This window comes from Fragaria vesca, linkage group LG3 (assembly GCF_000184155.1).
Source record: "Fragaria vesca subsp. vesca linkage group LG3, FraVesHawaii_1.0, whole genome shotgun sequence".
Lineage (NCBI taxonomy): Eukaryota > Viridiplantae > Streptophyta > Magnoliopsida > Rosales > Rosaceae > Fragaria > Fragaria vesca.
In genome coordinates, this window is record NC_020493.1 from 2,032,245 (window position 1) to 2,059,034 (window position 26,790).

Below are 26,790 nucleotides of genomic sequence, written 5' to 3' on the forward strand. Positions count from 1 at the left end.
CTGGATAGCTATAACCCTTGCTATCCCTGAGAACGAATTTATACGAAAAAAAGTTAATGGCCTATTCAACCCCCCCCCCCCCCCCCCCCCTCCCTAGGACCTTTACTTTGTGTGGTCAACTAATGCTTCAATATCTGCTTCTGCAATGAATCATACAACTGGATTACTAGCGGATACCGGAAACCTTGTTCTTAGCTTTGGAGAAGGCACCTTGTGGCAGAGCTTCGATTACCCCTCTGATACTATGTTGCCCGGCATGAAGATTACCTTGAATAAAACGACTGGCCAACAAAGGCGCCTTACATCTTGGGCAGCGCTTTATGATCCACACCCCGGAAAGTTCACCTTCGGCATTGATCCTAAAGTACCACTTCAGCTCTTTATCTGGAAGGAAACTTCTCCGTATTATAGAAGTTCTGTGTTCGTTGGCAATTTTCCTGATATAGGTGGATCGCCATTTTTCGTTTCTTACAACTTGGATATTGATGAGGCTTATGTTGTTTACAGTGTCTCAGATAGCTCAGTAAAACTGAGGGTCTGGTTGAGTCCTGCAGGGCAATTTAAACAGCTGCTGTGGCAGGATTCTAGTAAAACGTGGTTGGAAATGGGGAGTTCACCTGGTGATAACTGTGATTTTTATGCTTATTGCGGTCCCAATAGCGCCTGTCGTAGAGGTGATTCCCTGTCGTCATCACCATGCAAGTGTTTGACTGGTTTTAAAGCCAAGTTTCCGAAACAATCGGCGGTGGGAGATTGGTCCGGTGGCTGCGTTAGAGAAAAGGCGTTGACATGTGGTAACGGCATTCAAGGCAACCTTTCAAAGCTTGAAAACGTGAAACTGCCGGATCATTCTGTTTTATTACAGAATAAGACTCTGAGTGAGTGTGTCTCTGAATGTCGGAAGAACTGTTCTTGCAGGGCTTATGCCTATGTAAATGGGACAGATGGAAGTAATATTTTGAAATGTTTTGCATGGTTTGGCGAATTACTGGATCTAGTAGAGAATAATACTATTGGGTGTAAATGATATTTATATTCGTGTTCCTGGCTCCGAACTAGGTATATATTTCGTTTTTTTGCTAATTTCTTATGAATTTCTGAAGTACAATCCTTGACATAGTGATACGTTGAAATTGAACTCATTGGCCAGAAGCTCACCATTACTTGGAGCTATCTTTACTAATAACTAACCACCAGATCTTTGTTTGTTTTCTAGGCAAAAATGGTCATTCTGCTAATTCCTTGAACCGGACCCTTGTGATTGCAGTAGTCTCTGCAGCAGTTGGATTGCTTGCAATAACTTTTGGCTATTTCTTATGGAAGAACAAATTGGGTACGCACTCCTCGTCTCCTCGATCCCTTATGTGCAGGCACATGGATTCTAGTAATCACTTACAAATAATATTCTAACAATAATACTGAAACAGGGAGGATAGCAATAAGAGCGAGTGAGAATATAAGTAAGGTTGGTGCAGCAGGTGGGAAGAATGATACAGAACTACCACTCTTCAGTTTAAGGAGTATATTAGCTGCTACAAACAACTTTTCTGAAGATAATAAACTTGGAGAGGGAGGATTTGGCCCTGTTTATAAGGTGACGTTTACATAATATGGTCTTGATGTAGGACTGCAAGTACATTCTTCTTCATTTTGGTAATTTCCCATGTTAGTTCTAGATTACTTAATTTTGGGGTTAACGTTTGGTTCTCTTTGCTACTATAGGGAATTATGCTGGAAAATCAAGAAGTGGCCGTAAAGAGGCTATCAAAGAAGTCTGGGCAAGGGCATCATGAGTTCATGAATGAGTTGAAACTTATAGCCAAACTCCAGCATACCAATCTTGCTCGTCTCTTGGGATGCTGTATGGATGAAGATGAACTCATATTGGTCTATGAATACATGCCTAATCGAAGTTTGGACAAATATTTGTTTGGTATGTATGCTTATAACTTTGAAGATTAAACTTTTGACAATGTGACATCAAGTCTGAATCCTTTTTACCTATCTGTACAACTTTTGGTACGTAATATGATTCAACATGCAGAATTAGAGTGATGTTGAATTGCTGCATCACATACCAAAAGTTGTACAAGGTAGGGAAGATAAAAAAAAAATAAAAAAATAAAAAAAAAAATCTTAACATGCAAATTAAATTTCTTTATTCTAATCTGTCCAACTAGATCCCTTTGAAAAGACAAAATTGGACTGGGATACTCGCTTTCGAATTATACAAGGCATTGCTCAAGGAGTACTATATATCCACAAATACTCTAGATTGAAAATCATCCACAGAGATCTAAAAGCAAGTAATGTTCTGTTGGATGGAGCAATGAATCCCAAAGTGTCTGACTTTGGAATGGCGAGGATTTTTGATACAAATCAAATTGAAGCAAACACCAACAAGGTTGTTGGAACATAGTAAGTCTATATAGTCAGTGACTTGTATCACTGAAATATTTAACATCACTACTGATACTCATTCTTTTACTATTCTTGCAGCGGCTACATGTCACCTGAATATGCACTATATGGTCATTTTTCTGAGAAATTGGATGTATTTAGTTTCAGAGTATTGTTGTTAGAGATTGTGAGTGGAAAGAAGAATGTTTTGTTTTATTATTGTGAAAATTCAGTAACGCTTGCTCATTGGGTAAGTTAATAGACTTGGGAAGTTCATATTGTTTCTATAGTTTTGAAGCCTTTGCATATCAGTTCGGACATTCTAAACATAAAGTATGCAAAAGGAAGACTTATTGTATTACATGTGTAAATCTCAGATATGGGAATTATGGAAAGAAGGTAGAGGAATGGAGGTAATTGACACATCAGTGAGGGAAACATGCCGGATTCATGAAGCTTTGAGGTGCATCCATGTCGGGCTTTTGTGTGTTCAAGAAGCTCCAGTTGATCGACCAACAATGTCATTAGTGATTCATATGCTGGAGGCTGAAGAAGCTACATCACTCCCGCCCTCCAAAGAACCTGCTTTCTCGACAAGTAGGATTTCAAGTCCTGTTACCACTTATTCCAAAAATGTAGTAACTATTACTTTGCCGGAACCTTGATAGAGCTTCAATATTAGTGTTAGCTTTCAAAGTCGGACCATTAAAAAAAGGGGTAAAAAAGAAGGTATCATTATAGATCTCATGCTTCATTAGGCCTCATCATTTGTATGTCGACAACTCCTATTTTGTATTCTGCTTGTGGCAAAAACTGTTTGATTAATTGCAGCTGTTACAAGTTAAACGGTAAACTTCCTTCTCAAGATATCCATATGGATGAAAGACTAATGTGTCGTCTTGTTGAATGACTTTAAAATCAAGGAAATTAAAACTGAATTCTCTTGGTTGAAAACGTGAATCTTTAACAATGAATGGAGAAAGGTTTGTCCGCAAGCCATATATCCTGTCATTCAACAACGACTCGTTATAGTCGTGGAGGCGTAGACAACTAATCAACTATCTCCTCTATCTTTTCATGTAAGTTCGTTCTTGCTTTCCCACTGATTCATAGGTATTACTTAATTTTGGGTCTAGTCTGTTCCTGAGTTTCATTCTTTTCTGGAATTTTTGTGTCTGTTCTTCATTTTCTGGGTAGTTGTACTTACTAGTGGTCGATATACTCTCTAGTCCAATCTGTGAACTTACAAAGTTACACTAGCTTCAGCGAGTCCAAGGCATGAACCTTTTTTTTCGCAACTCCTTCTCTCTGTGTTTCTGAATGGGGTGGCTCTTGTGTTACCAAGTAACACTACTCTTATCTTATATCCTGTCATTCTGTACCTGCCAAGACAAAATAGTACCAGGACAGAACATTACCGGGAACCATACTTTGGAATCTTGCCTTGGGAACTTTTCATTAGGCTTCTTCAATCCTGAAAATTCAACCAAATACTTCCTTGGTATACGATTCAACACATACCCAAAAACTGCACTAGTATGGATTGCTAACAGAGAATCTCCGCTTGACTCTCCAGGTTTGTTTATGCTCAACAGCGATGGAAACCTTGTGGTGTTGGATGATACTAGAAACCTTATTGTCTGGTCAACTAATGCTTCAATATCTGCTTCTGCAATGAATCACACAACTGGACTACTAGAGGATTCCGGAAACCTTGTTCTGAGCTTTGGAGAAGTCACTCTTTGGCAGAGCTTCGATCATCCCTCTGATACTTGGTTGCCAGACATGAAGCTTAGCTTGAACAAAAAGACTGGCCAACGAAGGCGCCTTACATCCTGGGCAGCGCTTGATGATCCACAACCCGGAAAATTCACGCTCGGCATTGATCCTCAAGTACCACTTCAGGCCTTTATCTGGAAGGAAACTCTTCCGTATAGTAGAAGTACTGTGTACGTTGGCAAGGATACAAGAACAGAGTATCCAGATGTAGGTGGATCAGCGCTTCTCCTTTCTTACGACTTTGATGCTGATGAGGTTTATATTGTTGTAACGGTCTCGGATAGGTCAGTTAAATTCAGGACGTGGATGAGTGCTGCAGGGCAACTTCAACAGCTGCTGTGGCAGGATTCTACAAAAACGTGGTTGGAACTGGGGAATCCTGTTCATAACTGTTATTTTTATGCTCATTGTGGTCCCAATAGTGTCTGTCGTAACGATGAATCCCTGTCGTCATCACCATGCAAGTGTTTGACAGGGTTTAAAGCCAAGTTTCCAAACCAATTGGCGGTGGGGGATTGGTCCGGTGGCTGTGTTAGGGAAAAGGTGTTTACATGTAGTAACGACATACAAGGCAACTTTTCGAAGCTTGAAAACGTGAAACTGCCGGATTATACTGTTCTGTTAAACAATAAGAGTATGAGCGAGTGTAAGTCTGAATGTCAGCAGAACTGTTCTTGCACAGCTTATGCTTATGTAAATGGAACGGATGAAAGTACTGGGAAATGTTTGGCATGGTTTGGCGACTTACTGGATATAGTAGAGAATCTCCATGTTGATGCACATGATGTCTATATTCGTGTTTACGGTTCTGAATCAGGTATATAGTTTGTTTCTTTTTTTTCTTGCTATTTTCTTTATGGATGCGTGAAGTAAAATCCTTGGCATACTGTTAAGTTGAGATTAAACTCATGCATTGGCCAAAACTTGGAGCTATCATCTTTAAGATCAATTTGTTTTGTAGGCAAAAATGATCATTCTGCTAATTCCTTGAAGCGGACCCTTGTAATTGCAATAGTCTCTGCAGCAGTTGGACTTCTTACAATAACTTTTGGCTATTTCTTATGGAAGAACAAACTGGGTACGCACTCCTCGATCCCTTATGTGCAGGCACATGGATTCTTGTAATCACTTACAAATAATCTTCTAACAGTAATACTGAAACAGGGAGGATAGCTAGAAGAGTGAGTGAGAATATAAGTAAGGTTCGTGCAGGAGGTGGGAAGAATGATACAGAACTACCACTCTTCAGTTTGAGGAGTATATTAGCTGCTACAAACAACTTCTCTGAAGGAAATAAACTTGGAGAGGGAGGATTTGGCCCTGTTTATAAGGTGACGCTTCTTTAATATGATCTTCATGCAAGTACATTATTCTTCATTTTGATACTTTCCCTTGTTAATTCCAAATTATTTAATTTTTTGAAAAGTCCAAATTATTTAATTTTGAGGGTAAGGTTTGGTTCTTTTTGCCACTACAGGGAATTTTGGCGGAAAATAAAGAAGTGGCCGTAAAGAGGTTATCAAAGAAGTCCGGGCAAGGACATCATGAGTTCATGAATGAGTTGGAGCTTATAGCCAAACTCCAGCACACCAACCTTGCTCGGCTCCTGGGTTACTGTACGGAAGAAGATGAACTGATATTGATCTACGAGTACTTGCCTAATCGAAGTTTGGACAAATTTCTGTTTGGTAAGTATGCTTATGACTATGAAGATTACACTTTTGACAATGTGACATTAAATATGCATTATTTTTCCTATCCTATGTACAACTTTACGTCTGTAACGCAGTTCAACATTATGCTAATTCTGCTTCATCCTTAGATCATTTTGAAAAGACAAAGTTGGACTGGGCTACACGCTTTCAGATTATAAAAGGCATTGCTCAAGGAGTACTATATATCCACAAATACTCTAGGTTGAAAATCATACATAGAGATCTAAAAGCAAGTAATGTTCTGTTGGATGGAACAATGAATCCCAAAGTGTCTGACTTTGGAATGGCAAGGATTTTTGATATAAATCAAATTGAAGCAAGTACCAACAAGGTTGTTGGGACATAGTAAGTATATATTACCCCTAATTTCTATCATTTAGACTTTTACAATGAATATTGAAGTTCATTCTCTACCATTCTTGCAGCGGTTACATGTCACCAGAATATGCCTTGTATGGTCATTTCTCTGAGAAATTGGATGTATATAGTTTCGGGATATTGTTGTTAGAGATTGTAAGTGGAAATAAGAATGCTTCCTTTTATCATTGTGAAAATTCACAAACGCTTGCTCAATGGGTAAGTTAATGAACTTGGGAAGTTCTTATTGTATCATGTGTTATTAGGTCTTGCCTTTTAATTATGCATATTTACACACAAGTGCATCGGAAAGCAAGAGTAAGATTAATGGTTTAATATGTGTAAATCTCAGATATGGGAATTATGGAAAGAAGGTAGAGGAATGGAGGTAATTGACGCATCAGTAAGGGAGACTTGCCGGATTCATGAAGCTTTGAGGTGCATCCATGTCGGGCTTTTGTGTGTTCAAGAAGCTCCAGCTGATCGACCAACAATGTCATCGGTGATTCATATGCTAGAGGTTAATGAAGCTACATCACTTCCTCCCTCAAAAGAACCTGCTTTTTCAACAAGTTTTAATTCAAGTTCTGTTACCCCTTATTCTGAAAATATAGTCACTATTACTTTGCCAGAACCTCGATAGAGCTTCAATATTAGTGTTAGCTTTCAAAGTCGGATCATTAAGAAAAAGGAACAAAAAAGGGTGTTATATATTGATATGTTGATACTAGTTGCAGTTTCATTGGGGTTTTGTAATCCTTATTATCTCTACCCCGGAATGTGATGATGAACTATGCTCGATATTTTTCATTGTCAGAATCAAAATTAACCAAAACAATGTTACAAAGTACACCATGATCTTGGATAATTTCAAGGGTAACGTGTGGTATGCGTTATTCCGCATGCCTTTGTGGACTAATAAGGCCTCACGACTCGTTAGTCTTGGAGGCTTGGACAATTATCTCCTCTATCTTAGTTTCATTATTTTCTGGGATTTTTGTGGCTGTTCTTCATTTTCTGGGTTGTTCTACTCTCAAGAGTCTATATGTGACCTTACACTAGCTTCAGTGAGTCCAAATTATGGCATGAACTTTTTTCCCTATCTCTTATTCCTCTGTCTCTCTGTTTCTGAATGGGGTGGCTCTTGTGTTACCTAGTAACACTGCTCTTATCTCATATCCTGTCATTATGTACCCCCAAGACAAATTAGTACCAGGACAGTATATCACTGGGAATCAAACGTTGGTTTCTTCCCTTGGGACTTTTTCATTAGGCTTCTTCAATCCTGAAAATTCTACCAACTACTTCCTTGGTATACGATTCAACACATTCCAAGATACTGCACCAGTATGGATTGCTAACAGAAAATCTCCGCTTGATTCTCCGGGTTTGTTTACGCTCAGCAGAGATGGAAACCTTATAGTGTTGGATGATGCTAGAAACCATGTCTGGTCGACTAATGCATCAATATCTGCTTCTGCAATGAATCACACAACTGGACAACTAGCTGATACCGGAAAACTCGTTCTGAGCTTTGAAGAAGTCACCTTGTGGCAGAGCTTCGATCATCCCTCTGGTACTATGTTACCCGGCATTAAGCTTAGCTTGAACAAAAAGACTGGCCAACGAAGTCGCCTTACATCCTGGGCAGCGCTTGATGATCCACAACTTGGAAACTACACCTTTGGCATTGATCCTCAAGTACCACTTCAGGGTTTTATTTGGAAGGAAACTCTTCCGTATATTAGAAGTCCTGTGTTCGCTGGCAAGGTTACAAGGATAGTCTTTCAAGATCCAGGTGGAACTGCGATTTTCTTTTCATACAACTCTGATGCTGATGAGGTTTATTGTGTTTACAGTGTCTCGGATAGCTCAGTAAAATTCAGGGCCTGGTTGAGTCCTACAGGGCAACTTAAACAGCTACTGTGGCAGGGTTAAAACTTGGTTGGAAGTGGAGACTTTACCTTCTGAAAACTGTGATTTTTATGCTCGCTGCCGTCATAATAGTGTTTGTAGTAGAGATGATTCCCTGCTGTCGTCATCACCATGCAAGTGCTTGACTGGTTTTAAAACCAAGTTCCCCAACCAATCGTCGGTGGGGGATTGGTCCGGTGGTTGCATTAGGGAAAAGGTGTTGGCATGTGGTAATGGCATACAGGGTAACTTTTCAAGGCTTCAAAACGTGAAACTGCCGGATCATTCTGTTCAGTTAACAGTATGAGCGAGTGTGAATCAGAATGTGGGCGGAACTGTTCTTGCACAGCTTATGCTTATGTAAATGGGACAGATGGAAGTACTGGGAAATGTTTGGCATGGTTAATTTGGCGAATTACTAGATCTAGTAGAGACTAAAATTGTTGCAGCAAATGTAAATGATATTCATATTCGTGTTCATGGCTCCGAATTAGGTATATATTTTGTTTTTTGTTTTTATTCTGTTTGTTGCTATTTTCTTTATGGATGTGTGAAGTAAAATTCTTGGCATACTATTAAGTAAAATTTCTTGGCATATTGTTAAGTTTGAGATTAAAATCATTGGCAAGAACTTAGAGCTATCTTTATTAATATTTAATAGTTAAACATCAGATCTTTGTCTGTTTTGGTAGGCAGTAAGGGTCTTTCTGTTAATTCCTTGAAGAGGACCCTTGTAATTGCAATAGTCTCTGCAGCAGTTGGATTGCTTACAATAACTTTTGGCTATTTCTTAGGGAAGAAAAAATTAGGTACGCAGTCCTCGATCCCATATGTGCAGGCACATGGATTCTGTAATCTGTAAGAATAATATTCTAACATTAATACTGAAACAGGGAGGATAGCTAGAAGAGTGAGTGCGAATATAAGTAAGGTCAGTGCAGGTGGCGGGAAGAATGATACAGAACTACCACTCTTCAGTTTACGGAGTATATTAGCTGCTACAAACAACTTCTGTGAAGACGATAAACTTGGAGAGGGAGGATTCGGCCCTGTTTATAAGGTGACGCTTCTATAATATGCTTTCAATCCAAGTGCATTCTTCTTTATTTTGGTACTTTCCCTTGTTAGTTCCAAATTAGTTGATTTTGAGGTTAAGGTTTTGTTCTCTTTGCCACTGCATACAGGGAATTTTGCCGGAAAATCAAGAAGTGGCCATAAAGAGGCTATCAAAGAAGTCTGGGCAAGGACATCATGAGTTCCTGAATGAGTTGAAACTTATAGCCAAACTCCAGCATACCAACCTTGCTCATCTCTTGGGTTGCTGTATGGAAGAAGATGAACTCATACTGATATATGAGTTCATGCCTAATCGAAGTCTGGACAAATTTTTTTCCTTTCTGTATTTTTTTCCTTTCTGTTCTTATGGAGGTTTTGGTCCCTGGCCTCCTCTCTCTGTACTCTCTTTTTTTCCTTCATTATTAAATAAAAATAGAGGGGTTTTCCCCTTTTAATCAAAAAAAAAATATTCATATTAAAAAAATAAAAAATAAAAGTCTGGACAAATTTTTGTTTGGTAAGTATGCTTAGGACTTCGAAGGTTAGACTTTTGACAATGTGACATCAAGTTTCAATATTTTTCTCTATCCTGTAAAACTTTTGCTATGTAATGCAATTCAACATGCTTCTAAGTTCTAATTATGCTTCTGCCATATGATTTGTCCAATTAGATCCTTCTGAAAAGACAAAGTTGGACTGGGGTATCGAATTATACATGGTGTTGCTCAAGGAGTACTATATATCCACAAATACTCTAGATTGAAAATTATCCATAGAGATCTAAAAGCAAGTAATGTGCTATTGGATGGAGCAATGAATCCCAAAGTGTCTGACTTTGGAATGGCGAGGATATTTGATATAAATCAAATTGAAGCAAATACCAACAAGGTTGTTGGGACATAGTAAGTCTATATAGCCAGTAACTGATATCACTGAAGTATTTAACATCACTCCTGATACTCATTCTTGTACTATTCTTGCAGCGGCTACATGTGACCTGAATATGCACTATATGGTCATTTTTCTGAGAAATTGGATGTGTTTAGTTTTGGAGTGCTATTGTTAGAGATAGTAAGCAGAAAGAGGAATGCTTCGTTTTATTCTTGCGAAAATTCACTAACGCTAGCTCAATAGCTAAGTTAATAAACTTGGAAAGTTCTTACTGTGTTTCGAGTGTTTTGAAGCCTTGCATATCAGTTAGGACAATTTTTAACATAAGGTGAATCGGGATGCAAGAGGATTACTAATTGTATTATATGTGTAAATATCAGATATGGCAATTATGGAAAGAAGGTAGAGAAATGGAAGTAATTGACGCATCAGTAAGGGAAACTTGCCGGATTCATGAAGTTTTGAGGTGCATCCATGTCGGGCTTTTGTGTGTTCAAGAAGCTCCAACTAATCGGCCAACAATGTCATCGGTGATTCATATGCTAGAGGTTGATGAAGCTACATCATCACTTCCACCCTCAAAAGAACCTGCTTTTTCAACAAGTTGGAATTCAAAATCTGTTACTAATTCTTCTAAAAATGTAGTCACTATTACTTTGCCAGAACCTCGATAGAGGTTCAACTTTAATGTTAGCTTTCAAAGTCGAATCTATAAACAAAAAAAAAAAAAAATAGAAGGTATTGTTATGATATGATCATACCAGTTGCATATCTCATGCTTCATCGATCGGGCAGCATAATTTGTATGTCCGAATTTCCTATGTTGTATTCTGCTCAGTTGCATATCTCATGCTTCATCGATCGGGCAGAAACTGTTTGGTAAAAAACCAGAGCAGCCCTGCAATCCGGATAGGAGGAGAGTGGCCTCTCGATAACCACTGGCCGAAATCTTGATCTAGCAAAGGCGGCAATGGTCGCGGATCGGGTTCGCCAGGTACTCGGGTTGTGTCACTGTCAGCGGGGAACCCTACACGCTCGGGGCTCTCATCAAGTCCAATCACGGTCAAGGCAACTAGTTTACTTCCCATGCTTAGGTGGTAAGGTTTATTTCCCATGCTTGAGGCTCATTCTGGCAAAAATTAGGTGGCAAAAATGGTTTCGTTTGCAAGTGTTTGCCTGGTTTTAAGCCTAGTTCACTGGACAATTGGAATCATGGAGATTATTCAGGTGGATGCACTAGGACGTCAACATTACGTAGCAACAATGCTGAGAGTGACACATTCTTGAGCTTAAAGATGATGAAAGTGTGAAATCCAGATTCCCAATTCAATGCCAAAAGTGAGGTGGAATGCAAAGTAGAGTGCCTTAACAACTGTGATTGTAAAGCTTATTTCTATGAAGAGGTGGAGAACAGAAAATCTGGTGGGAGTAGTAGTTCAACATGTTGGATCTGGTCACAAGACGTCACCAATCTTCAGGAGGACTATGAAGGTGGCCGAGATCTACAGGTTCGTGTAGCAGTTTCAGATATTGGTATGTTTCTTTTTTCTTTAACTAAAGATGCTCGAGTCATGGCAATACTAAAGTATCATGAGATTTGTTGAAGATAATTAGTTTTATAATTACTGAATAAGTAAACTGGTTTATCTAGTAAAAGTCTACATATTCTTTTCTGTTCAATGCAATGATTTGTGAATCAGAGGGTGATGTGCATATCAGTAGTCTTAAACAGTATCAATAAAATATAGGCCACCCTGTAAGCATTAATCTACTCTAAATTGAGCTCCAACCTTGTCTAAACTAATTAGCTAATAATCACAATATTGAGCTACTCTGGCTTTTCTGATTACATGTAGTTGTAGCTCATTCAGATGACTAATGAACCTATTACATACTATTGTTGATCGATTGTCATCCTTTTTTACACGACCTTTGTTAGAGAATTGCTTAGGCCAGAACCTTTGTTCTTTAGTGTTAAAATTTCCAGAATCATGTTTTCTCAGAATCAACAGCAAGAAGCTGTGGAAGTTGTGGCACAAACCTGATCCTTTATCCCTTGAGCACTGGACCAAAGTGTGGTGATCTTACTTACTATATAGTTTTTTCTGCAATATCTCAACTGGCCAGTTGAGCTTTGAAACACCAAGCAGCACCTACCATGTCACAAGCATCGATGCGGACACACAAACATTTGTCATCCAAGCTGATGATGCCGATGGATGTAGAGATGAAAAATTTCTGAAGCTCAACCAGTCTTCTCCATATAATGTGACAAGGATGTGCAAAGCTGATCCGACACGTTTTAGTCCCAACTTGTCATTTAAAGGAGGATATGAAGTACGTTGAAGTCGCTTGGGAGTCACCCTTGGAACCACCTTGTTCGTCATCTACAGACTGCAAGGACTGGCCCCATTCGATATGTGAAGCTACTCTTGATGGGAAGAAAAGGTGTCTTTGCACTGCAAACTCAAAATGGGATAGCAGGAGTTTGAATTGTACTCAAAGTAAGCTTGCTTATACTGTGCCAAACTATAACTTTATTATACATGGGGTAAATGAGAGATAATGCATGGATGCAAATGAAATTAGTTAAAACCACTAATCTGTCTTTGGCGTGACAACTACTTATCTGTCTTTGTATTGCATACTGATAAAACCACATACCTTTTTGCAGAAGTTGGTCACAAAAAAAAACTGGTGAGCAAGGGAAGATGACACTAGCTCTAATCATTGCAGTAACTTGCATAAGTGTAGCTGTTCTAGCAATTCTTTCTAGTACGTTTGCTTATGCTTATCTGTGGAGAAGAAGGCGCATTAAGACAAAAGGTAACTAGCATATATCCCCGACGTAAGTCTGTTTAGAGCTTCATTAATATGATCTAGGTTGATTCTGATGATGTTATCTTTGAATTGAATCAGAAGGCAGGGCATATCTTCAAAAATGTTCAACACTTCATCATTTTTATGCAAGTGAGAGAAAAGTTAAGAACTTGATTGAATCAGGCCGATTTAGAGATGATGATACGGAGGGCATTGATGTACCCTCTTTTGATTTAGAAAGCATACTGGTAGCTACAAAATACTTCTCCATTGCAAATAAACTTGGACAAGGAGGATTTGGTCCTGTCTACAAGGTAATGTCCCTTTACTATCTATACGTCACTGTAATATTAACTGGTTCCTAATGCATTATAGAACTATGTTTGGATTGTACTATCAGGGTAAGCTTCCGGGAGGAGAAGAAATCGCTGTAAAAAGGCTCTCAAGTTGTTCAGGCCAAGGCTTAGAGGAATTCAAAAATGAGGTTTTGATAATTGCCAAACTCCAACATCGAAATATTGTTCGACTTTTGGGCTATTGCGCTGAGGGAGATGAAAAGATGTTAATCTATGAATACATGGCCAAGAAAAGCTTAGACTCTTTCATATTTGGCTAGTCTCTACTTATATTCTCCAGTATTATTCATTGCAGTATATTACATGTATTGATTTATAAAAACTGACTTAAACGTTATGCTATTGGAATGAAAAATGCCTTGAAAGATCGGAAAGTATGCGTATCATTGGACCGGAATACACGCTTTAATATCATCCTAGGCATTGCTCGGGGGCTTCTTTATCTTCACCAAGATTCTAGATTAAGGATTATTCATAGAGATCTGAAAACTAGCAACATTCTACTGAAAGAAGAGATGAACCCCAAAATATCAGACTTCGGCTTGGCAAGGATCTTTGGAGGCAAGGAAACTTCAGCAAACACCAATAGAGTAGTGGGAACATAGTAAGTTTAACTAGATTGATGGTACGTATGGTTTTCATCGGAGCTAATATTCTTGGTCACATCTCACATCTCACATCTCAATCGAAAACCACAAAAGGGTGTGCATTTCAACTATTTAAGTTTTTCTCGCTGACTCCACTATTGATTCTTTTATTGCAGTGGCTATATGTCTCTGAAGTATATATACGTTGAGATATCAATCCCACGTCGGGAATATGAGATTTTGTCTGTGGGTTTATAAGGGTTTGAGCCACTCCACCTATTACCAATTGGTTTTGGATGTGAACCTTAAACTATTTTATCATGGTATCAGAGTGGGTTACCTACGTCCACGTGTGAAAGCCCAAATGACCACACGGACTCCACGTCACCCAAATATTGTCCACGCGTACGTGTTAGGCTTGAAAATTCGCCATACATGCGGGGGCGTGTTGAGATATCAATCCTACATCGGGAATATGAGACCTTGCATATGGGTTTATAAGGGTTTGGGCCACTCTATCCTTTCTCAATTTGTTTTGAATATGAACCTCATACTACTTTATCAGTATGTATTAGATCGATTATTCTCAGTAAAATATGATGTTTTTAGCTTTGGTGTAGTTGTGATTGAGATCATCACTAGGAAAAGGAACACATGATTTTATCAGCCTGAAAGATCTTCTTGGCTATGTGAGTCATATAAACATTCCATAGCGGCTAGCTAGTATTTATAATATCATAACACCTTACCTTTTGTAACTTAATACCAGGCATGGCATTTGTGGAAAGAACACCCACTTTGTTAGAACACCCACTTTGTCACAGCTGCAACAAGGAGGAGTACTTCAAGTGTGTCAATGTTGGACTCTTATGTGTACAAGAAGATCCAGGTGATCGGCCAACCATGTCACAAGTGGTTTTCATGCTCGGAAGTGAAAGCGCAACAATTCCATCCCTTAAACAACCTGCATTCGTTGTAAGGCGATGCCCCTCAAGTTCTAGCAGGGCTTCCAACTCTTTAAGCAAGCCTGAAACAGTTTTGAACAATGGCTTAACTGTCACCTTAGAAGATGGTCGATAACAAAAACATTTGCATCGATCTAATTTTGTTCTTAATGTAATCCCGTTATGTTCAAGATTGATCTCTGAATATCAATCCATTTTATTCTATTTATTCCAAGGAAAGGATTCAACAATCGCTTAGCCAAAATCAGGGAGCAAATAATCTCAATCTTTGATAATTTTGTCATCATATAATTGTTTTCAGTCCATTCAACGATGTAAAATATTACGATGGGATAAAAGAATTAAGTAAAAGAAATAGGGATTCCCTAATTCAAATTACAAATTTGTTAGGCCATTTAGGAACTATTCTCCTTACTGTTGAATGTAATAGTCTTGATACAGATGGAACCGTCTCTTCTATCTTTTAAGGTACTATTCTATAGTCTAGTTGATTCTTGCTTACCCACTGATTAATGGAATATAACAATCTTTCTACAAAAAAAAAAAAGAAAAAAAAAGACCATTGCAACAGATTACATCATGATCTTGGATACTGTCGAAGTGTCAAGGGTAATGTGTGGTATGCGTTATTCCGCATGCATTTGTGGACTAACAAGTCCTCACGACTATTACAAGTAATAGTCTTGGACAAGACGTACAGGAGTGGGCTGCTATAAACCGACACCAATTTGGACCAGTCGGCTGGCGCGCCGTTTTGTTATCGTGGCGGTCTGTCGTCCACACGTCGGAGCCGTCGAGTCGGTTTGTGTGTTGTCCATGAAATGTGAAAATGTGTCCGTCTGGTCAGTGATAAAGGGTAGAACGGTAAACAACACCAAGAACTGAAGAGCTGTCTTCAGGAAAAGAAAACTGAAGAACTGGACGGAAAGCGGACAAAGGTGATCCCATGGGCCATGGCCTTGCCGGTGATTTCGATTCAGGGTGAAATTGCTTCAAGCTCCAATTATCTCGACCAAATTTCTCATAAAAGCATCAACTTGGGAGCGTTCTAGGAGGAACCGAATTCGAAGCACCCAGAATTCGGTTTTTGATGAAATTATCTTGGTTGTTGAACAAGAAGACCAGCACCGAAGCAAATTGAAATTGAAATTGAGAAAAGTAAGTCTAGGGTTCCAAATTGGCGGCGAATTGAATAAAAAGTTTAACTGAATCTGTAAATTGGGATCAAGATTGGGCTTTTTTAATACGCGAAATCAGAAAGGGATTTGAGGTGGTAAGATACCTTTTGGGTTCGGAAAGAGTTGGTATTGAAGAACAGAAGAATACGATCAATAATAGCCAAGTTAAATTCAACTGGGGAAGGAAACCAGATGATGATGCAAACCAGTATTCGCGGATGACTTCTCGGGCCATATCGGGTTGGAGAGTTGGAGAAAGCTGGGATTCGATTATGAATGAAGACTGAAGAGGATCTCCCAATTCAAAGCTTACTCACTTTGGAGATGATGATGAATGAATTTTTTGTTTTTTTGTTTTAAACAGATTCTGCCAACGCGTGGAATGGACAATGGTATAAGACTACTCTGCCCTCGGGTTAAACTCAGTCAAACTTATATTTTGTTACTCGGCTTGACGTCGGCTTCGACGCCGTCCACCGGTCCAAATTCGTGTCGGTTTATAGCAGCCCACTACTTCGTTTGTTCTTACTCTAGTCTAATCTGTGAACTTACAACTTACAAGCTTCAGTTTGAGTCCGGCCAAATTATATTATTTACCATTTTACCTTGTAGTCTAAGGCGAACCTTCTATTCCCAACTCTTCTTCCTCTGTCTCTCTGTTTCTGAATGGGGTGGCTCTTGTGTTACCTAGTAACGCTTCTCGTATCTCATATCCTTTCCTTATGTACGTGCCAAGACAAATTAGTACCAGGACAGAATATCACTGGGAACAACACTTTGGTTTCTTCCCCTGGTACGTTTTCCTTAGGCTTCTTCAATCCTGAGAATTCTACCAAATACTTTCTTGGTATACGATTCAACACATTCCCAAATACTGCATTAGTATGGATTGCTAACAGAGAATCTCCGCTTGATGCTCCGGGTTTGTTTATGCTCAGCAGCGATGGAAACCTTGTAGTGTTGGATGATACTAGAAACCTTGTCTGGTCAACTAGTGCTTCAATACCTGCTTCTGCAATGAATCACACAACTGGACTACTAGAGGATTCCGGAAACCTTGTTCTGAGCTTTGAAGAAGTCACCCTTTGGCAGAGCTTCGATCATCCCTCTGATACTTTGTTGCCCGGCATGAAGATTAGCTTGAACAAGACGTCTGGCCAACAAAGGCGCCTTACATCCTGGGCAGCGCTTGATGATCCACAACCCGGAAAGTTCACAGCAGGCATTGATCCACAAGTACCATTTCAGGCCATTATATGGAAGGAAACTTCTCGGTATTATAGAAGTTTGATGCCGGGCAAGGATACAAAAACAGAGTTTCAGAATCAAGGTGGATCCTTGTCTTACATATCTTACAACTTTGATGTTGATGAGGTTTATGTTTTTGTAAGTATCTCGGATAGTTCAGTAAAAATGAGGGTCTGGTTGAGTCCAACAGGGCAATATCAACAGCTGCTGTGGCATGATTCTAGTAAATCGTGGTTGAAACTGTTGAATGCACCTAGTGATAACTGTGATTTTTATGCTCATTGCGGTCCCAATAGTGCCTGTCGTAGAGGGGAATCCTTGTCTTCATCACCATGCAAGTGTTTGACTGGTTTTAAAGCCAAGTTTCCGAACCAATCGGCGGTGGGGGATTGGTCCGGTGGCTGTGTAAGGGAAAATGTGTTGACATGTGGTAACGGCCTAAAAGGCAATTTTTCAAAGCTTGAAATGGTGAAACTGCCGGATTATTCTGTTTGGTTAAACAATAGGAGTATGAGCGAGTGTGAATCTGAATGTCGGCAGAACTGTTCTTGCACAGCTTATGCTTATGTTAATGGGACAGATGGAAATACAGGGACTTGTTTGACATGGTTTGGCGAATTACTGGATCTAGTAGAGAATAAAACTACATATGATATTTATATTCGTGTTCCTGGCTCCGAACTAGGTATATATTTCGTTTTTTGGTTATTTCTTCCTTCTTTATGTATCTGTGAAGTAAAATCCTTGACATAGTGCAAGGGTGAGATTGAACTCATTGGCGGCCAGAAGCTCACCATTACTTGGAGCTATCTTTAATAGTAATAAACCACCAGATCTTTGTCTGTTTTGTAGGCACCAAGGGTCTTTCTGTTAATTCCTTGAAGCGGACCATTGTAATTGCAATAGTCTCTACAGCAGTTGGATTGCTTACAATAACTTTTGGCTATTTCTTATGGAAGAAAAAATTGGGTACGCACTCCGTTATATGCACGCACATGGATCCTAGTAATCCATACAAATAATATTCTAACAGTAATACTGAAACTGCAGGGAGGATAGCCAGAAGAGTGAGTGCGAATATAAGTAAGGTCAGTGCAGGAGGCGGGAAGAATGATACAGAACTACCACTCTTCTGTTTACGGAGCATATTAGCTGCTACAAACAACTTCTCTGAAGACAATAAACTTGGAGAGGGAGGATTCGGCCCTGTTTATAAGGTGACGGTTCTATAATATGCTCTCGATCCAAGTGCATTCTTCTTCATTTTGGTACTTTCCCTTGTTAGTTCCAAATTAGTTGATTTTGAGGTTAAGGTTTTGTTCTCTTTGCCACTATATACAGGGAATTTTGCCGGAAAATCAAGAAGTGGCCATAAAGAGGCTATCAAAGAAGTCTGGGCAAGGACATCATGAGTTCATGAATGAGTTGAAACTTATAGCCAAACTCCAGCACACCAACCTTGCTCGTCTCTTGGGTTGCTGTATGGAAGAAGATGAACTCATATTGATCTACGAGTACATGCCTAATCGAAGTCTGGACAAATTTTTGTTTGGTAAGTATGCTTAGGACTTCGAGGGTTAAACTTTTGACAATGTGACATCAAGTTTCAATATTTTTCTCTATCCTGTAAAACTTTTGCTATGTAATGCAATTCAACATGCTTTTAAGTTCTAATTATGCTTCTGCCTTATGATTTGTCCAATTAGATCCTTCTGAAAAGACAAAGTTGGACTGGGGTATACGCTATCGAATTATACATGGTGTTGCTCAAGGAGTACTATATATCCACAAATACTCTAGATTGAAAATTATCCATAGAGATCTAAAAGCAAGTAATGTGCTATTGGATGGAGCAATGAATCCCAAAGTGTCTGACTTTGGAATGGCGAGGATATTTGATATAAATCAAACTGAAGCAAATACCAACAAGGTTGTTGGGACATAGTAAGTCTATATAGCCAGTAACTTATATCACTGAAGTATTTAACATCACTACTGATTCTTATTCTTCCACTATTCTTACAGCGGCTACATGTCACCTGAATATGCACTATATGGTCATTTTTCTGAGAAATTGGATGTGTTTAGTTTTGGAGTGCTATTGTTAGAGATTGTAAGTGGAAAGAAGAATGCTTTGTTTTATTCTTGCGAAATTTCACTAACGCTAGCTCAATGGGTAAGTTAATAAACTTGGAAAGTTCTTACTGTGTTTCTAGTGTTTTGAAGCCTTGCATATCAGTTAGGACAATTTTTAACATGAGGTGAATCGGGATGCAAGAGGATTACTAATTGTATTATATGTGTAAATATCAGATATGGCAATTATGGAAAGAAGGTAGAGAGATGGAAGTAATTGACGCATCAGTAAGGGAAACTTGCCGGATTCATGAAGCTTTGAGATGCATCCATGTCGGGCTTTTGTGTGTTCAAGAAGCTCCAGCTGATCGACCAACAATGTCATCGGTAATTCATATGCTAGAGGTCGATGAAGCTACATCACTTCCACCCTCAAAAGAACCTGCTTTTTCAACAAGTAGGATTTCAAGTCCTGTTACCACATATTCCAAAAATGTCGTCACTATTACTTTGCCAGAACCTCGATAGAGCTTCAATATTAATGTTAGCTTTCAAATTGGGATCATTTACAACAAAAAGGATTAAAAAAAATAAAAAAATAGAAGGTATACTGATGATATGCATACCAGTTGCATATCTCATGCTTCATCGATCGGGCAGCATAATTTGTATGTCCAAATTTCCTATATTGTATTCTGCAATTGTGGCAGAAACTGTTTGGTAAATTGCAGCTTTTAGATCGCGTTCGGGATCCACAGCATCCCCTGCAATCCGGATAGGAGGAGAGTGGCTCTTGTTAACCTCTGGCCGGAATCTTGAGTAAGCAAAGGCGGCCATGGTCGCGGGTCGGGTGCGCCAGGTACTCGCGTTGTGTCAGCGGGGAAGCCTGCGCTGGGCTTCGGCCACGGGTGTTGATGGTGGCAGCGCAACAGCATGAGAGCCTGAGAGGTTTTCTGACTTGGGCCGGAGTTCAAGGCTGGATTGTTTGGGCTGAAAAGATTGGCTGGTTTGGATGGGCTGGATAGGCGACTAGTTTACTATTGTCCGAAAATTAGGTGGCATGGTTTATTTTTCATGATTGACATTGTGAGCTTTATAAAAAGTTGTGAAATCTATACACCTCATATTAAAATTCACACACATTTTTTCCTTTTTTTGTAACTTGAACTTTTTTTTAGTGACTTAAATTTTGTCTTTTTATGAATGTGTTAACCAAAAAAAAGAAAAAAAGTGTGTGGATTTCAATTTGGGGTGTGTGGATTTCACATCGTTTATAAAAATGGGTCTTCTGCTTGTAAGCCTTTACTAAAATAACATATTTGGTAAACGGCTTTAGTTGAGCAATGCAATTATTCACAAAAGAATATTCATATGGATGAACGATAATAGTCTTGGGGAATGACTTATATATCTTGGTTTTCCAGAAGTGGAAAAAAATAAAAAAATATTGTTTACAGAAAGAGTTATTCAACAAAAAGGAAAAAGAGGCCTTAATTAACTGTAATCTCTCAGTTGAAATAATTAATAATGTAGTCTGCATGCCATTATGGACTAATACAAGTCCTCACGACTCGTTTTATAATCTTGCTTAAACAATTGGATATCGTAAATAATTATCTCCTCTATCTTTTCATGCACTATTCTGTAATCTCTTGGTTTGAAATAATTAATAATGTTGTTATTCATCATTCATGAGTATACCATTTTGGTTTAATTTGTTCCTCAGTTTCAATGTTTTCTGGAATTTTTGTGGTTGCTCAGTTTCTGGGTTGTTGCACTTATCAGTGGCCGATATACTTTCTAGTCTAATCTGTAAACTTATACTAGCTAGCTTCAATGAGTACAATATATTCTGGTTACCTTGTAGCCCAAGGCATATGAACCTTCTTTTCCCAGCTCTTCTTCCCCTGTCAGTCTGTTTCTGAATGGGGTGGCTCTTGTGTTCCCTTGTAACACTGCTCTTATCTTATATCCTGTCATTCTGTACCTGCCAAGACAAAATAGTACCAGGACAGTACATCACTGGTAACCACACTTTGGAATCTTCCCTTGGGACCTTTTCATTAGGCTTCTTCAATCCTGAGAATTCAACTAAATACTTCCTTGGTATACGATTCAACACGTTCCCAAATACTGCACTAGTATGGATTGCTAACAGAGAATCTCCGCTTGATTCTCCAGGTTTGTTTATGCTCAGCAGCGATGGAAACCTTGTGGTGTTGGATGATACTAGAAACCCTGTCTGGTCAACTAATGCTTCAATATCTGCTTCTGCAATGAATCACACAACTGGACTACTAGCGGATTCCGGAAACCTTGTTCTGAGCTTTGGAGAAGACACATTTTGGCAGAGCTTCGATCATCCCTCTGATACTATGTTGCCCGGCATTAAGATTAGCCTGAACAAAACGTCTGGCCAACGAAGGCGCCTAACATCCTGGGCAGCGCTTGATGATCCACAACCAGGAAGGTTCACATTCGGCATAGATCCTAAAGGACAAGTTCAGTGCTTTATTTGGAACAAAACTACTCGGTATTGGAGAAGTTCCATGTTTGTCGGCAAGGATACACGAACAGTGTTTCAAAATACAAGTGGAACTGCGTTTTTCCTGTCTTATAACTTTGATGTTGATGACGTTTATCTTTCTTATAGTGTCTCGGATAGCTCAATAAAATTGAGGGTCTGGTTGAGTCCGTCAGGGCAATTTAATCTGCTGCTGTGGCAGGATACTGGTAAAAAGTGGCTGGACCTGGGGACTTCACCAGGTGATAACTGTGATTTTTATGCTCGTTGCGGTCCCAATAGTTCCTGTCGTAGAGGTGAATACCTAACCTCATCACCATGCAAGTGTTTGACTGGCTTCAAAGCCAAGTTTCCTAACCAATCGGCAGTGGGGGATTGGTCCGGTGGCTGTGTTAGGGAAAATGTGTTGACATGTGGTAGCGGCATAAAAGGCAATTTCTCAAAGCTTGAAATGGTGAATCTGCCGGATTATTCTGTTTTGTTAAACAATAGGAGTATGAGCGAGTGTGAATCTGAATGTCGGCAGAACTGTTCTTGCACAGCTTATGCTTATGTTAATGGGACAGATGGAAGTACAGGGACTTGTTTGGCATGGTTTGGCGAATTACTGGATCTAGTTGAGAATTACAATATTGATGCACATGATGTCTATATTCGTGTTCACGGCTCTGAATTAGGTATATAGTTCGTTTTTTTGTTATTTTCTTTTCGGATGTGTGAAGAGAAATCCTTAACACACTGTGAAGTTATAATTAAACTCATGCATTGCCAGAACTTGTAGCTGCCTTTATTAAAAGTCAACCATCTAATCTTTGTCTGTTACTCTGTTTTGTAGGCAAAACTGGACTTTCTGCTAATTCCTTGAAGCGGACCCTTGTAATTGCAATAGTCTCTGCAGCATTTGGATTTCTTACAATAACTTTTGGCTATTTCTTATGGAAGAAAAAATTTGGTATGCAGCATGCACTTCTCCCTTATGTGCAGGACATGGATCCTTGTAATCGTTACGAATAATATTCTGACAAAAATACTGAAACAGGGAGGATATCAAGAGTGAGTGGGAATACAAGTAAGGTTACTGCAGGAGGTGGGAAGAATGATACAGAACTACCACTCTTCAGTTTGAGGAGTATATTAGCTGCTACAAACAACTTCTCTGAAGGAAATAAACTTGGAGAGGGAGGATTTGGCCCTGTTTATAAGGTGACGCTTCTTTAATATGATCTTCATGCAAGTACATTCTTCTTCATTTTGGTACTTTTCCTTGTTAGTTCCAAATTAGTTGATTTTGAGGTTAAGGTTTTGTTCTCTTTGCCACTATATACAGGGAATTTTGCCGGAAAATCAAGAAGCAGTGGCCATAAAGAGGCTATCAAAGAAGTCTGGGCAAGGACATCATGAGTTCATGAATGAGTTGAAACTTATAGCCAACCTCCAACATACCAATCTTGCTCGTCTCTTGGGTTGCTGTATGGAAGAAGATGAACTCATATTGATCTACGAGTACATGCCTAATCGAAGTTTGGACAAATTTTTGTTTGGTAGGTATGCTTATGACTTCGCAGATTCAACTTTTGACATTGTGACATCAAGTTTGAATTTCTTTAATTTGAGTTGGAGAGCACTTGCTCTACCTAGCTCATGTTGAATAAAAAAAAAAAAACATGAGGTTTGAATTTCTTTGATTTCCTTATCTTGTACAACTTTTGGTATGTAACGCAGTTTGAATCATATGACATACCACGCAGTTTGAACCGTATTACATACCACGCAGTTTAAACCATATTACATACCAAATGTGGTACAGGATAGGCAAAAGTGAACAAAGGAATTAAAGTTTTCCCTTATGATTTGTGCAATTAGATCCTTGTGAAAAGACAAAGTTGGATTGGGGTACACGCTTTCGAATTATACAAGGTATTGCTCAAGGAGTACTATATATTCACAAATACTCTAGATTGAAAATCATTCACAGAGATCTAAAAGCAAGTAATGTTCTGTTGGATGGAACAATGAATCCCAAAGTATCAGACTTTGGAATGGCGAGGATTTTTGATATAAATCAAATTGAAGCAAATACCAACAAGGTTGTTGGGACATAGTAAATATCCAATAAGTTCAATTATTTAAACTTCCATAATCGATATTGTTGTTCATTCTCTCCATTCTCTTTGCAGCGGCTACATGTCACCTGAGTATGCTCTATATGGTTATTTTTCTGAGAAATTGGATGTATTTAGTTTCGGAATATTGTTGTTAGAGATTATAAGTGGAAAGAAGAATGCTTTGTTTTATCATTGCGAAAATTCACTAACGCTTGCTCAATGGGTAAGTACAAGAAATTCTTGTTTGTTTCTAGCTAGTGTTTTGAAGCCTTGCATATCAGTTCAGACATTTTAAACATAAAGTGAATCAGAATGCAAGAGGACGACTAATTGTTCTACATGTGTACATATCAGATATGGGAATTATGCAAAGAAGGTAGTGGAGTAGAGGTAATTGACGCATCAGTGAGGGAAACATGCCAGATTCATGAAGCTTTGAGGTGCATCCATGTCGGGCTTTTGTGTGTTCAAGAATCTCCAGCTGATCGACCAACAATGTCATTAGTGATTCATATGCTCGAGGCTGAAGAAGGTACATCACTTCCACCCTCCAAAGAACCTGCTTTTTCAACAAGTAGGAATTCAAGTCCTGTTACCATTTATTCCAAAAATGTAGTCACTATTACTTTGCCAGAACCTCGATAGAGCTTCAGCAGTATTACTGTACTAGCATTCAAATACGTATCATTAAGGAAAAGATAAAAAAGAAGAAGGCCATTGTATGATACTAGTTGCATTCCTCATGCTTAATTAGGCCATATAATTTTTGTGTCCTGTGTCCACATTTCCTATTTTGTGTTCCGCGCTTTCGCTTGCAGAAACTTCATCTATACTGATTTGAAAGGTGGGAAAGAAGCATTCGCCGTTCACGACATTTCTATGTTGGCGATTGGTTGTTCTGTTATCAATGTTCTTCCGGTTTTTTTTTTTTTTTTTTTTTCACTTGAAAGATCATCTGATATGAAATCCAGCAGGCACTGTAATGATAACATGCCCGTTAAGGCTGTTAGAAAATGCCATCACTCAGAGCACAAAAATCATACTCTCCTCACACAAAATGATAATCAAGCGAACCTCTAACCCCTAACAAAAATCATCCAAAGAAGATCGAACATAAAAAAGCACAAGCCCGAGCCCCCAATAAGATATCATACCACATCCCATTGCCAGAAATCGACCAGGATATTAAAACGAATAGACAAAGAGAGTACAAGATAGAACCAGTCAAGATGTGACTATACAGAATGACAAGCACACTATATTGTAGTCCAGTCAAATGATCAAAGATAATATCATATTGCATGGTTGAACCAGTTATATTTCTTGGTTCTTCCTCGCATGATGAAAAAAGAAAGAATTAAGAAGTCTCAGAAGCCATAGATGTGATTTAGAAAGTTTGAGCACTTTTTCACTTTTTAGCCATTGCAGGTAGACCTGACTGAAGAATTCAACAGTATGGAACTGCACAATTTTAAGGTGTGTTTGCAGACAACATATTGTGGAAATGGGATCTTGGCAATACCCGAGTTTAGTAGTTCCTCTCTACTTAAATCAAATGATGAAACTAGCTCGGGTTTTGTTGGTGTTTCTCTCACTGCTTGCTCTCCCTACCACCCAATCTCAAAGTTCAACCAACACAACAACATGCCCCATAGATTTCAGCCATGTCCTTAGAGTCCCCTTCAATTCTTCATCATGCAAAAACTTCCAAGCCCCTCCCAAAATCCCTGGAATCGACAACCCCAAGATACCATGTTGCCAAACCCTTACTTCTGTCCTTGGGATTGGCCTAGCCCAATTCCTCAAAGCTCTTTTTCTACTCCCCAACACAAACACCTCAATTACTTGCTTCCAAAGCTTCCAGTCTGAAGGTATAAGGATAGTTGACAATCCTTTTATCCTGCAAAACACCTTGAGATGCTGTTGTCTGATCAAGAACAAGTGGCTCTAATATCCCTTATGGTTTCAGGTAAAACATGCATCTGCATATCACTGTTTTTCACAGAGGTTAGCAGCTTCGCTTGCTATCCTAGTACTAAGTCTTTTGCTGTCCTGAGTTTCAAAGTTTGTTATATTAGTTTAATAGGTCTTTTAAATTCAAAAGGACAACTGAGTTTGTGGGAAGTGCCTTAGCGCTCAAACCAGTCAAAGGGCTGAGATCTTTTGTTATGCCAACCCGTGACCAAATGGTTTGATGCTCAAGGCTCCAGCTGGGATTTCATGATACGTTATCCTATGTATAGCTGGTCCCTGTATGGTTCAAAGACCAGTTGCTATCGGCTGTGTCAAGGTCCACTAATGGACTGAGTAAGAGGGTTTGAAACCTCTTTGCTCCCTGTTTTGAATCGTTTATGTTTTAGGAAAGGTTTGTTTGTCTTATTGAGATTGTTTATGTCATCTCTGTTTGGACACATCACTTTCAGTATGGGAGCCAAACACTTCTGTCCAAACCTTTCTGAAACATGTTGAGGTTAGCTTGCATCATCTTTGATGCCTTGTCTGCCTATATATACTTATAGCTTTGGCTTTGCTCAATGGTTGTTGAAAACTACCTTATTGTGTTTTCTTTGTTGAGTCTAGTTTTAGCTTGCATTGTTCATGCTGCTCTAAGTCTTCTTCGTGACTGTAAACCTTAGAGCTTGAACTCAAAACTTCTTTCATTAACTCATATCATGTTGCATACCATGAGGGATGTGTAGTGCAACCAACCTAAGAAGCGTTCAAGGTTGAATCAACTAGTGGTTAGCTGAATTCACGAATAAGGCTTCTAAAAGTGTTCCATGTTGTAAGAGCTTAGAAACAAGATAGGGAATAGGTCT

General features: G+C 39.0%; 2 protein-coding genes and 2 pseudogenes across 2 annotated transcripts in view; all 4 read left to right on the forward strand.

The window, feature by feature from the left end:
* The window catches only part of LOC101304754 (G-type lectin S-receptor-like serine/threonine-protein kinase At4g03230-like), an 8,662-nt gene extending 1,608 nt beyond the window's left edge, over positions 1–7,054 (forward strand). The window contains exons 2-15 of the mRNA XM_004295318.1: positions 221–950; positions 1,217–1,333; positions 1,428–1,594; positions 1,723–1,933; positions 2,181–2,418; positions 2,500–2,650; positions 2,778–3,009; positions 3,791–4,996; positions 5,141–5,257; positions 5,344–5,510; positions 5,657–5,867; positions 6,002–6,239; positions 6,320–6,470; positions 6,604–7,054. Of these exons, the coding sequence (XP_004295366.1) occupies positions 221–950; positions 1,217–1,333; positions 1,428–1,594; positions 1,723–1,933; positions 2,181–2,418; positions 2,500–2,650; positions 2,778–3,009; positions 3,791–4,996; positions 5,141–5,257; positions 5,344–5,510; positions 5,657–5,867; positions 6,002–6,239; positions 6,320–6,470; positions 6,604–6,894 (4,227 nt within the window). The 3' untranslated portion in view covers positions 6,895–7,054. The remainder of the gene's footprint in view (positions 1–220; positions 951–1,216; positions 1,334–1,427; positions 1,595–1,722; positions 1,934–2,180; positions 2,419–2,499; positions 2,651–2,777; positions 3,010–3,790; positions 4,997–5,140; positions 5,258–5,343; positions 5,511–5,656; positions 5,868–6,001; positions 6,240–6,319; positions 6,471–6,603) is intronic.
* A 385-nt stretch (positions 7,055–7,439) lies between these two features.
* Positions 7,440–10,786, forward strand: LOC101305054 (annotated as a pseudogene).
* Positions 10,787–11,082: 296 nt separating this feature from the next.
* Positions 11,083–14,955, forward strand: LOC101305352 (annotated as a pseudogene).
* Positions 14,956–16,684: 1,729 nt separating this feature from the next.
* On the forward strand, positions 16,685–24,616 carry LOC101305644. Its single transcript, XM_004295319.1, has 14 exons — positions 16,685–17,951; positions 18,119–18,235; positions 18,317–18,483; positions 18,608–18,818; positions 18,973–19,210; positions 19,292–19,442; positions 19,580–19,867; positions 21,334–22,543; positions 22,702–22,818; positions 22,906–23,069; positions 23,194–23,407; positions 23,730–23,967; positions 24,044–24,194; positions 24,326–24,616. The coding sequence occupies exons 1-14, from the start codon at positions 16,685–16,687 to the stop codon at positions 24,614–24,616; spliced, it is 4,824 nt and encodes a 1,607-aa protein (XP_004295367.1).
* The last annotated feature ends 2,174 nt before the right edge of the window (positions 24,617–26,790 follow it).

What these genes read in the sequence shown, in the direction of transcription:
- LOC101305644 (XM_004295319.1), top strand. Translation starts at nt 16,685, where the DNA reads ATGGGGTGGCTCTTGTGTTACCTAGTAACGCTTCTCGTATCTCATATC. An exon ending in GATTCGGCCCTGTTTATAAG is followed by an intron (nt 18,484 to 18,607) that starts GTGACGGTTCTA and finishes CACTATATACAG; the next exon opens with GGAATTTTGCCGGAAAATCA. An exon ending in TGTTCACGGCTCTGAATTAG is followed by an intron (nt 22,544 to 22,701) that starts GTATATAGTTCG and finishes TCTGTTTTGTAG; the next exon opens with GCAAAACTGGACTTTCTGCT.